Source organism: Ostrea edulis, chromosome 2, assembly GCF_947568905.1.
Source record: "Ostrea edulis chromosome 2, xbOstEdul1.1, whole genome shotgun sequence".
NCBI classification, from domain to species: Eukaryota; Metazoa; Mollusca; class Bivalvia; order Ostreida; family Ostreidae; genus Ostrea; species Ostrea edulis.
Genome location: NC_079165.1, coordinates 57,962,552 through 57,975,525, shown reverse-complemented (window position 1 = coordinate 57,975,525; position 12,974 = coordinate 57,962,552). Strand labels below are relative to the sequence as shown.

At 34.9% G+C, this 12,974-nt stretch overlaps 1 protein-coding gene across 2 annotated transcripts in view; it reads left to right on the top strand.

The window, feature by feature from the left end:
* The window catches only part of LOC125680349 (cubilin-like), a 31,960-nt gene extending 18,986 nt beyond the window's left edge, over positions 1-12,974 (top strand). Inside the window, exons 8-17 of one of the 2 annotated variants that reach the window (XM_048919845.2) lie at positions 831-943; positions 2,644-2,742; positions 4,814-4,973; positions 7,167-7,252; positions 7,884-8,062; positions 8,164-8,341; positions 8,613-8,784; positions 9,022-9,164; positions 10,135-10,266; positions 11,283-12,974. In XM_048919845.2, coding sequence (XP_048775802.2) covers positions 831-943; positions 2,644-2,742; positions 4,814-4,973; positions 7,167-7,252; positions 7,884-8,062; positions 8,164-8,341; positions 8,613-8,784; positions 9,022-9,164; positions 10,135-10,266; positions 11,283-11,428 — 1,408 coding nt within the window. In that variant the 3' untranslated portion in view covers positions 11,429-12,974. Of the gene's footprint in view, positions 1-830; positions 944-2,643; positions 2,752-4,813; positions 4,974-7,166; positions 7,253-7,883; positions 8,063-8,163; positions 8,342-8,612; positions 8,785-9,021; positions 9,165-10,134; positions 10,267-11,282 lie in introns of both variants that reach the window. The other variant, XM_048919844.2, reaches the window with a different exon arrangement.

Here is a 12,974-nt window from a genome sequence, read left to right as displayed (position 1 = left end):
GGCTTCACACCTGCCTAAATTAGCTCCGCCCCACACTTAACTTACCTGAGGAAAACCGACCGGTTGAAAACCTCGGGCTTTAAGAAAAGCACCTTACACATAAGCTTGTGATGAACATATAATGTACCATTTCCAGTACTGTTGTTGGAAATATTAGATATGACTGTTAGGTGAACAGACAGTGTTAAACACAAAATTAAAGTATCACTGCATGTATCCAAACAAAGATTGATGTCTTACAAGCAACATGAGGTGAACATTTGAGATATCTTTATATAGATGTCTTACAAGCAGCATGAGGTGAACATTTGAGATATCTTTATATAGATGTCTTACAAGCAACATGAGGTGTACATTTGAGATATCTTTATATAGATGCCTTACAAGCAACATGAGGTGTACATTTGAGATATCTTTATATAGATGTCTTACAAGCAACATGAGGTGTACATTTGAGATATCTTTATATAGATATCTTACAAGCAACATGAGGTGTACATTTGAGATATCTTTATATAGATGTCTTACAAGCAACATGAGGTGTACATTTGAGATATATTTATAATTCTGTGTCCAATTATAAACAAAATTGACATGCAAGAAACCCTGGCATTACTCGTCTATAGTTGTGTAGTGTTTGGATTACAGAGGAAGACTATACATACAATATGTTTGTAAGTTTAAGTTTGATGAACCTGATTAAGGGGAACATGGGGTACTTGTTTCTTCGTGTGTTGATAATTTCAAAATGAATTTTCACTTACTGTGCTTCAGTGAACTACTTTTTTATTTGTTATGAAATTCAGTAATGACAAGATTTTTTTTTGTAGAACATACAACCAGTTTTTCCCCATCACTTCTAGATCAGAGTCAATGTTGATTGTTGGTGAAAACTTTCAAAACCAGGAGTTTTTCTCTGGATATTTTATCAGTGTACCAAAGGGTAAGTACAAGGTTGTAATAGATTTACTGAACACCAATTGATAATAATATCCATTTGCAAAATGGTTGCAGAGAGATGTTGAAACTTTCCTGTTAATTTTTATGAAATTTCATCTGTTCATTCTTGTATTTATGTGTTTGTTAATACAAGATTTGAGCCACATTTCTTACCTGAATTTTATCAAACTTTTTGGAATAAAGAGCTGGCTTTCTACAGTTTTTAAGGTCAGATGCAACACATTAAGGTCAGTAGAAGGGAAATGTGTGCAAGATGTAAGCAACATTTTTTATTTGATTTTTATGTAAGAAAGGTAATGATACCAGTTTGTATTGCTTTTCAAGGTCAATTGTAAAGGTTAAGGTCATGGAAGGAAAACTGTTAAGTGCAAGATATAAGCTACATTTCAAATCTTGTTTTATCCAAACTTTAGGGATAGTCACCAGATGGGAAATATCTGAAATTCCTAGTGTACAATATTTAAATCCACATTGCTTATCACCTTTAATCAACTTTAAGCACTTATCTCATTGAACACCATTGCCGAAATCTAAATTCTACCATGGTTATTGCAAAGATCAAAGGAATGCCGGGTTCAGTATTCTACAATATACCTTCATACGTGATTTAACTGATTATGAGAAAATTGATACACATCTCGCTTGCACTTCAAGTTTTGCTAATTTAACAATAAAGTCTATGACTGATGATTCAATTTGATAATCACAAAAATCAATCACAAGGGGAAAGTGTAAAATAAATTCATAAATGACTGAAGAATATTTGACATTCAGTGTAAACCAATTGTTTACATTTCTCGAGTGATACACATGTAAAGATGGCGATACACAGACAAGTTTTTCTTGAACTGTATCCAAAGCAATTGATATAATCCATTAACATCAAAACCTGAAATATTTTTCAAAACAGATTTAGAATACCCCTACCATTTCACCTTTTTCATCAGCAAAAAGCAATGTAAGCCATTTCAGAAACTGCTATGCATGACGTCACAGGGACCTAATTCATAGCTATGTAGGAAAGCAATCGGCTGTATATTTCTGAGCCGTAGCAGAATATAAATGAAGTTCTTGTTTTCGGGTATGTTGCAGGATAACCTCTTTGGTCTCGAAATGTTGTTTGAAATATAAAAGCCTCAGCTTATATATTTCAAAACATTTCTCGTATGTTATTGTGTGTATCAGAGAGTGACAAAGTTCTAAACCTAAGTCTGAAGCACACAGGGAGATAACTGTTACACAATCAGTCAGTTAATATGTGACACGGGACATGATCAGAAATTCGGGGGGGGGGGGGGGGGGGGGGGGGGGTCCTCTCTGTATTTTCACTATTTAATTCACTACTAATTATTAGCAATCTCTATTGAATTTCATGGGCAGCGGTAGATATGAAGAATATTGAATGTAGCATGGATAAACAGCTACAACGAGCAAAAGCTTTAGATTTTCACTCCTGAAATATCAATTTAAACTGTATTCAAAGAAACAAGAACATTATTAAACACAAAACAAGTGCATATGCACTTATATCAATTCCTCTCTCCTGAAATATTGATGATATATGGACATTTACATTGATAAAGCAATATTTCCATTCTTCAACATGATTACATATTTGATTTTCTGAAGACTTTGAAAGTAAGAAATTGGAGTTTTGTGAAATGATTATGTTCTTTTGATCAGGATGTGACCAGATTTTAACATCACCTACAACAAGTTTTCAGCTGCTGAGACGCAATATTGACACCCAATGTTCTCTTGTAGCCGTTCCCCAAAATACAGGTACTTCAGGTAAATAAATAAATACAGGTACTTCATTCAGTTCTCATGTTTTATGTATCAATACATTGTATGATCAAATGTTGAACAGATAAGTATGAAAGGTTTGCAAAACATATATGCATACCCTCTTTGCCAAAGATTGAAATTCATGACTATAAAAAAGTGGAAATGTCTTTTGATGTATATTGACCTATATACCGTGCTAGTAGAATTTTTAGTGAGACACAAATTTTGCGATTTTTCCATAAAAATGGGTATACATATTTAGCGAGAGCTAATTTTAGCGATTTTATAATTCCAGGAAAGATAACTTTTACCAGGTGCTCCCGGTGTGGGATAAATTGTTAGTGATATTCAGGTACTTCCAGTATGGGATAAATTGTTAGTGATATTCAGGTACTTCCGGTATGGGATAAATTGTTAGTGATATTCAGGTACTTCCGGTATGGGATAAATTGTTAGTGATATTCAGGTACTTCCGATATGGGATAAATTGTTAGTGATATTCAGGTACTTCTGGTACGGGATAAATTGTTAGTGATATTCATCTACGACCTCATCACTCTCACTAATAATGCCAAAATTAAATCATCGCTAAAAATTCTGCAAATACAGGATACCAAAGGCTCAGTTACTAATCATGAGTGAGGTGTGAAGTTTGATGGCAGAAGTATTGGACAGACAAACTGTGATCAAGGCTACATTGAATGTGTTTGTCCTCTGACCTTTTCCCCTAATAAATGGGTAGGGGTCATATAGTCATGAACAACCTGCCCATTGGCAAGTTGATAGAAAGTTGTCTATCAGACAGTATTTGAAAGTGGTAAGATAAAAAGTATGATGATGTGTCAATATTTAGATCAGAAGATGTAGAGGGGTCATCTGCTAGTTTAGACCTAAATACCGCTGATGTTTGATGACTTAGTTTCCTAGTTTTTGGAGGACAGTCTTTGGTGATTTTACATGAATATTAGAGAGTCCATTGACCTGAAAATGAACAACTACAAGTCATGATCGATCTATTGAATGGTTCTATACTAGAAAACTCTGTGACATTTGACATTTTGACCTGAAAATGATGACCAATCTAGTAATGAAGTTGAGGGACTGTCAGCAAGTTGTGCATTTATTCTACTGGCAGACATACCAACAGATTATAAGCATTAAGATTCTATTCTTCTATGGGGGCATACTAAAGAGTTTGTTAGCTCTGGATGAAAGAAATCTTAGAGGTGAAGGGTACAATCATATCAGCATCACAAACTTCACAAATGATACGTAGCTTGTTTAAATTCAGCACAATCAAAGCTGATACTCTGTTGTGTGCGACCATGAATTAGTGCTTCTCTCATGTACATGGATAATTAACTATAAAATTTGAGACATTATAGTGAAAAAGTGAAAATAATGATCAATCTTGTAAATCCTATGAAGAACACAAAATTGATAGTAGAGCAAATACGGAGCCCTGGATATACCAGAGTTGGGATCAGGTGCTTAGGAGGAGTAAGCATCCCCTGTTAACTGGTCACACCTGCCGTGACCCCTGTATCTTGATCAGGTAAATGGAGTAATTCGTAGTCAAAATCAGTATGTTAGAACAGGATAACAGTTGGTATGAAATACATCAAACAGCATTGGACCTAATGATAGGTTGTATTTGCAAATTAGATCATTATAACGACCATAGAATTTGTGAAATTTTGGCTTTAAACAGGACTATTTAATCCCCTAATGGCCTATAACATATACAGTGTATTACTCAAATATGGGAAGTTTACAACATAGAAGCTGAAGTCATCCCATTTGTCATAAAGTTGAGTTGTTTACTTGCTGTGAACATTTATGTTCAATAAAATAGATGTAAAGCAGAGATGGGAGGCTGTGGCGTCTTTTATCTTGATTCACTGGAGTATATCGAATCGACATATGATTGAAAACGAGTAATGTTACTAGTATAAGAGTATCCATGAGTTATCTCTCTTTCATCTGCACTAAAATATAATACCTGCTAAATTGAGTACTCTTGTAGTAATTGAACATGATTATAATTCCTGTGTTTTCCTTTTAGGGTTTACAAGCCTCAAGATTCAGAGTCTGAACTTGTGCAAGAATGAGACAGTAACAATATTTGATGGTCATAGTCAGCTGGATGAGAGAATAGCTACACTGACCAACAAAAGTTCCCAAACTACCCCTCAAATCTATGTCAGAGCTGACAAAGGATTCAGGCAAGTCTAACTACCCCACAAATCTATGTCAGAGCTGACAAAGGATTCAGGCAAGTCAAACTACCCCACAAATCTATGTCAGAGCTGACAAAGGATTCAGGCAAGTCTAACTACCCCACAAATCTATGTCAGAGCTGACAAAGGATTCAGGCAAGTCAAACTACCCCACAAATCTATGTCAGAGCTGACAAAGGATTCAGGCAAGTCTAACTACCCCACAAATCTATGTCAGAGCTGACAAAGGATTCAGGCAAGTCTAACTACCCCTCAAATCTATGTCAGAGCTGACAAAGGATTCAGACAAGTCTAACTACCCCACAAATCTATGTCAGCAGGCAAGTCTTGCATAGTTCTAGGACTTAGGAAGCTCTGTTGGAGAAATCAGTTTCAATTTAGATTTGAATGCATGTATACGTATTTCTTCATTTTGTATCTTGAATTAACATCTTGGATATGAATTAGTTTATCATTAAAAGTACCAATTTGTAGAATTGGATAAATCTTTTCTTTTAACCTGAACAGTGAACAATAAGGCATTACAGCTTGCAACACCCATTAATGATATAAGTATTATGCATTGCAGTTACAATTGAAATGTAACATTTATATTGTTAACTGTTGGACATTTTAAAATGACTTTTTGTATCATGAAGTGCTGTTATATCATTATTGGTTGTTGAAAGACATGTTGCAAATACATGTGTTTAAAATTGATTTCTATTTGTATAAGGGTGAGGCTGTTTGATTGGCTAAATTGATCACATGTTAAAATAATTTATAAAATCTTTGAAAATCACATAGCACACACAATGTATGTACAATTATAACGAGCAACGAGTTTTAAAAAAACAAACAAAAAACTTGAACAATTCTTCCTCTTATATTTGAGGTTCAGGCATTTGAGTGGGACAAAGTTGATAAAACACTTAGAATATATAGAAATGTCTTTTATCGGGCATTATTACGTATTTTGATATTTTTTTGTATAGAGTACCAGGTCATAAAAACCCACATTATAAATGCCTGGGTACTACTTCCAAGTGAGCAGTCACCATTTTACCTTCTTGCATGATGGATGATGAGTGGCAATTTCAGCATATTAAGTTCAATGAATGCTGTATTTTTTTTAGCTCACCTGAGCCAAAGGTTCAAGTGAGCTTTTCTGATCAAAATTTGTCCATTGTCTGTCGTTGTCATTGTAAACTTTTCACATTTTCGACTTCTTCTCAAGAACCGCTGGGACAATTTCAACCAAACTTGCCACAAAGCATCCTTGGGTGAAGGGCTTTCAAGTTTGTTCAAATGAAGGGCCATGTCCCTTTCAAAGGGGAGATAATCACAATAATGCAAAAATATTATGGGGTCATTTAAAAATCTCCTCAAGAACCACTGGGCCAGAAAAGCTGAAATTTACATGAAAGCTTCCTGACATAATGCAGATTCAAGTTTGTTCAAATCATGACCTCCAGGGTTTGGATGGGGCCACAATAGGGGATCAAAGTTTTACATACAAATATATAAGGAAAATCTTTAAAAATCTTCTGTTCAAGAACCACTGAGCCAGAAAAGCTGATATTTACATGAAAGCTTTCTGACATATGTCAGATTTCAGTTTGTTAAAATCATGGCCCCCAGGGGTAGGATGGGGTCACAATGGGGGGGGGGATCAAAGTTTTGCATACAAATATATAGGGAAAATCTTTTAAATATGAGCCAAAGTGACTCAGGTGAGCGATGTGGCCTTTGGGCCTCTTGTTTTACATCTTATCTTTGTCACCATAGTAACTCTAATTACCTTACCATTGATTTTACATAGGAAATGATGTATGATACATATTTCATTTGGGTGAACTTTTGAATAATAACAGCATTCTTTGAAAACCAAAGTGTATCATATTTAAGAAAGTATCTCACATTTCCTGGAATGTACTTTATGTACACCAGTCAGTTCTTAAGTTTCTGTAGGAAAATATGTTACCAAATTATTTCATAGCAGTAATTTAATATAATCAACATTATTTGTTCATGTACATTTAAAACATTAGATTTTAATCTAGTTTTTGATGAAAATCAAATATCTCCATGATTTTTTGGACTGAAATGAAAATTGATTTATATTCGTCTGCAGATACTGGTAAGTAGATTTTTCAGAATTATACATTTTTCTCAGTACTGCATTGATTTGAATTCCAGAATTCACATGGATTCTATTTATGCTGAATGTGCAAATGAAACAGTGGAACCTGTAGCATTGTCTGGGGTTTACACTTCAAAGTCTGGTAAGTCATTAACTCATGAAAACCTTACCATATAGTGAAAGCTGCAGCACACAGTAAAACTTGTCTAATCGGGATACTTAATAATCCAAAATGTTGTGTAAATCGAACATATGTTTCAGCACCAATCTTTGAATCCTGAGGGGATCCGGATGAGAATAGGTCCTCAGTACCCCTTGCTTGTTTTAAAAGGTGACTAAGTGGGGTGGTCCTTCGGATGAGACCGCAAAAACTGACGCTCCGTGTCACAGCAGGTGTGGCACGATAAAGATCCCTCCCTGCTCAAAGGCCGCAAGCGCCAAGCATAGACCTAAATTTTGCAGCCTTTCATCGACAATGGTGATGTCTCCACATAAGTGAAAAATTCTTGGACATGGAAACAATAAATAACCAACCAACCAATCTTTGAATTCTCTTGTTAACATAGAAAGTATGCTGAATCCTAAACTGTAGTGTGTCAAATCCAAAGATTTGTTCTGATACCAAGCATTAGACAAGTTAACAGAGAAATTATGCTGAATCCTAGTGTTGTCAAATCCAAAGATTTGTTCTGATACCAAGCATTAGACAAGTTTTACTATATTAATAGTTATAAGAATTAATCATGGGAATTTGAAACAAACTTTTGCTTTAGATTGTGGAAAGAAGCTGACCTCCCCTGGGGGAACATTAACTAGCCCTGCATATCCTGACTTGTATCCCCTCAATGCTAACTGCAAGTGGGATCTTCCAGTACCAGAAAATGGTTCTTCTCTAGTTTATGTTGCTATGGAAACAGCAGCCTTAGTATCCAATCATGCATTGAGTCTTCAGGTTTGAAATGCTTTCAAATGATTAATTTTGTATAATGAAAACATTCTTTGGACAGAGAATTAGGGATAGTCATGTAATGAATATGATTTACTGTATGACAGGATGGTACTGGCAAGATATTATGGAAGTTCATGGGATCCAAGCTGCCTACTACTGATGCAGTTGTTCCCCTTAACAAAACAGAGTCTGAGGTAGCAATGCTTGTGTTTGATAGCTCAACTACAGGTCAAGGGTTAGACAAGGTCAGCAAGGGGTTCAGCGCCACCTACAAAGTACTCAGTAAGTATTTCTTATTTCAAAGTCTGCAGTGCTTTTGAAATTTCAGAAAGTTATGAATGATGAAAACATACAGTATGAAACCTGTGCATATTCTGTTATATGATACCACAATTCATTTACATTTGACTATCTTCTAATACTTGATATAGATAAATTGATGAACTTATTACACATACACTCTCTCTCTCTCTCTCTCTCTCTCTCTCTCTCTCTCTCTCTCTCTCTTACCATTTGCATGTATATCAGAATCAAACAACATTCCATTTTACAGAATGTGGAGGATACATGACATCTGAAAATGGCAGTTTTAGTGTACCTGAGGGAATTCCCAAGGGGGAGTCCTGTATCTGGATCATCAGTATCCCATCTTCTGGAACCAACAACAGCACAAATATTGTACAGTTCACACTTTCTGGCCTTCCAAAGTCCCAGAATTCAAACATGTATGTACAATATATAAAAAATAAATTATCAATCCTTCAAATAAATACAGATAAGTTGTAGGTCAATAATAATTAATTAAGTAAATATTGTGATATGGTGTGTAAGTAGACTACTATGATATGTGATTCATTAAAATTTAGTCCTTTGTTTAATAATTCTCAAGCTTAACAACTCAAAATTCAAAAGCTCTTCTCTTACAACCTCACTGTTGAATCAATTATGGTATTTTATTTTAGAATTGTGTTAGATGGTGGGACATCCAAGTCTAAAGCTTTTGACTTCACCTCTAAGACGTCAATGAGTTACCTGACACGTACCAATGCATTGTGGGTGCAAATTACAACACCGGCTAAGCTCACTCTTAATTACAAAACATATGGTATGACAGCCTATTATAAATCAAACCAGATCACAAAATGATACCTTTGAACATTGTCTCTCCCTTTATTATTCAATCCTTGATAAACCATGTATTTGTCTAGTTTGATATAATGGAAAGTGATTCTGTTAAGGCAAACACAGAAAAGTGAAGTGCAGATTGGCTTTTAGCTCTCCTGACAATGGATTCGCCATCACATATATATGCCCTGTGGGGATTCGGGTTAGAATAGGTCCTCAGCACCCCCTTGCTTGTCATAAGAGGCGACTAAATGGGGTGGTCCTTCGGATGAGACCGCAAAAACTGAGGCCCCGTGTCACAGCAGGTGTGGCACGATAAAGATCCCTCCCAGCAATGGTGATGTCTCCATATGAGTTAAACAATATACAATTAATCAAGATTCACTTATGTATATATATAAAAGAACTAAGTTCCAACAACACCCAATACCTAGCAGTGTAGGATCCACAATGTGAATACAAGGTCAAATACAAAAATTATATAAAACACGAAAATGACCAACGACACGAACAACCAGATTGTCGAATTTTCAGGACAACCTGTCACTTCTTCAGGACAAATGAAAAGGTTTACATAATATGGCTACTATTAACAGAGAACACATTTTCAAAAAATACTTAGCACTAAAACTACACTAGATCAAAAATAAAAAAACATTTCTTTCAAAAAACGTGAACTGGTCCCTTTAAGTGCGGAGTGAATTAGGAGACATCTCATTCATCCAAAGAGCTGATCCACAATGTATGAAGTAGTAATAATAGACTTAATTAATCTCAAGTGGAACAAGTTAACTACTTGCATTAATATATACTAAAGTCAACTCGTACTCTGTGAGATCTTGCCTCCTGCAAATTTATAATATTATCATTGGTTTACATCAATCACTTGAAGACCTCATATATTAATAGTACATGTAGTATGTTAAAGTATGTACCTGTCCATCCTGTAGGCTGCTCAAAGAAGGACCTGTGTAAAAATGGAGTATGTCTTCACCCAAATTGGAGATGTAATGGTGTAGATAATTGTGGAGATATGACGGATGAACAGAATTGTTCCAGTTCTTCTTCACCATCAAAGGGATGTAAGTATCGACACACATAATTATACCCCCCGCAACAAGTTGTGGGGGGGTAAACTGGAATCGGGTTGTCCGTCTGTCTGTCCGTCCGTCTGTAGACGCAATGGTTTCCAGGCTCTAAAGCATTATCCTTTCCATCTACCGTCACCATATCATATATATGGACTACCCATGGGATGAAGATGTTCCCTATCGATTTTGGGGTCAAAAGGTCAAGTGCACTGGACATTGAAGTAGCAATATGGTTTCCGGGCTCTAAAGCATTATCCTTTCCACCTACAGTCACCATATCATACATATGGACTACCCATGGGATGAAGATGTTCCCTATCGATTTTGGGATCAAAAAGTCAAAGGTCACGCGCACTGGACATCGAAGTAGCAATATGGTTTCCATTTAAATTCTTTAACGGCTTTTTTCATCGCATGGAGATTCTGTGTTCCTAGATACCTTTTGGATCATAATACTGAAGTTTATTCTGAAGTTTGCGAAAATAAGAGGTTTATACCTATTACCAACACCCTTTGGGAGATTGGGGTAAGCGGGGGGTATTCTTAGTGAGCATTGCTCACAGTACCTCTTCTTCACAGCAAGCACAAGTACTGTCATGTTTTACATAAATCAGTAGATTGTAGTAACACATAGCAACCACAAGTATTGTCATGTTTACATAAATCTGTACTCAGTAACACATTGCAACCACAAGTATTGTTCACAGCAAGCACAAGTACTGTCATGTTTACATAATCAGTAGTTGGTGGAAGAAGTATCAACAAGTCAGTGCTTTGTCTAAGTTAAGCATTGGTGTTTTATCAAATGTTGAAATCCATATATCCTGATGTTGAACAAAAGTTATTAGATTTACAGTCAGAAGATGACAACATTGTTTGAAACATTTTTGTAATGATTATTATAGTGTATTGGCATCCAGTCTGCTCAGTATAAGATGCATTTTTATAAACATTGTACATACATGTATATTATGCACATGGTTATGTGGATTAAATTCTTGTTCCAGTGAAAACTTACCTGGTGGTGATTATTGCCTTGATGTGCTTTGCCTTTGGAGTGGTTTTTACGATTGTTATTCCAGCGGTTTACAAGCGGTGTCGTTATCCAAACTACCACCACTTGCAGGACCTCATGGAGCCATCTGTCAGTTAAACAGGAGATTCCTGTGGAACCGTCCAATATAACACCTGACATGCCTCCTTTTTAGTTTCATTATCTTTTTATTTGCATGTGAACATTTTTTTCACATTTGGCTATGTATATCAAGAGCTTTAATGAATCATGATATATTTAAAGAGCATTATATATGTGTGTGTGGTACAATATTCAAACCCTGAGCAACATTTCCGATTTGATTGCAAAGTCACTTTTGTGTGTACTAGGAATTTGCTTGCTGGATAGGACTGTGGATAGCTTTGTTTATGAGATCTGTTTCTTGTGCTTCAGTGGTGGCAGATACATTCCAATAAACAATGCATAATACAGATTTGTACATATTTTGTTTGTTTTATAATCTTTTTATGTCATCTTGTACACTTTCTAATATGCTTAATGTATTATGTAGCTGGGTTTTTTCTCTCTCCAAAATTTTTTGTACTTGCCATAAATATTTTTGTAATAATCTTGTTCAGATCTGAAACAGATTATTGATGTTTACAAGTGAAGTACGTGATCTGTTTGGCATTTTCAGTCCAGATTTTATTTTTTTGTTGGAAAATATTTTCCCATTTTGAGTTGAATTTGCTATTGTGTACGACTTAATATTATCCCACATTCTGAAATAGTCAGTGGTACTTTAAATCTCAGTTTGAAATACTCGGTGCCATCTTGTGTTGATCACTTTGGTGTCAATGGTAACAATTTTTAAAACATTTATGGGAAAAGTGTGCAAATGTACTTTTTTTGAGTAGACATATTGATGGCAGTGAATTTATATTAATTCTATTACTTTTACCCGTGATATCATGCTATTGTACTCTTTCATGAAAGATTTACCTGCATATTTAAGATATTTTAATTAGTATAGGTAATATAGACTATTTTATTTATTATAAATGTACATTGGTTTATGATTTCCGACATTCTAAATCAGCACAATTTTGAAAGATCTCTAGTAATATACATCTGTGGTTTAAATTAATTAGCTGAAAAAGTGCTCAAATCATTATACCATTAAAACAAGTGTGTAAATTAATATTGTTATTTTCAAATAATTGACATAAATATGTCTCTGGTTTTACAAAGAATTCATTAATATTGAATGTTCCTAATGCCTAATATGATGTATATGACAATGCTTGGGTGTTTTTTTATATTTTTAATGGTCGTGCTTTAACATTGGTAAATCACATTAAAGCCTACTTTCAAAATAAACTTTGAAAGTAGTTGGTTATTAAATTTGTTTATTTATTTTTGGAAGTAAAATATTTATGAAATTTTTTGTATTGATTTGAACATTATTTGTAGACTAAATGTAATAGGAAATTATGTTGTCATACTGACAGAAACTTGTCTGCAAAGGCACCTATTGTTATACATGTACTAATCATTTTCACGTAGGCTAGGAATTTATGCATTTCTAGGTATGTGTTAATTCTATACATGTCTTGATGAGTCTTACCTTGAAAATTGACTGCAAGACAGAAATTCTTCTCATAATGCCATGTTCCTCGATTATATCTGAGATTAAGCCAATACA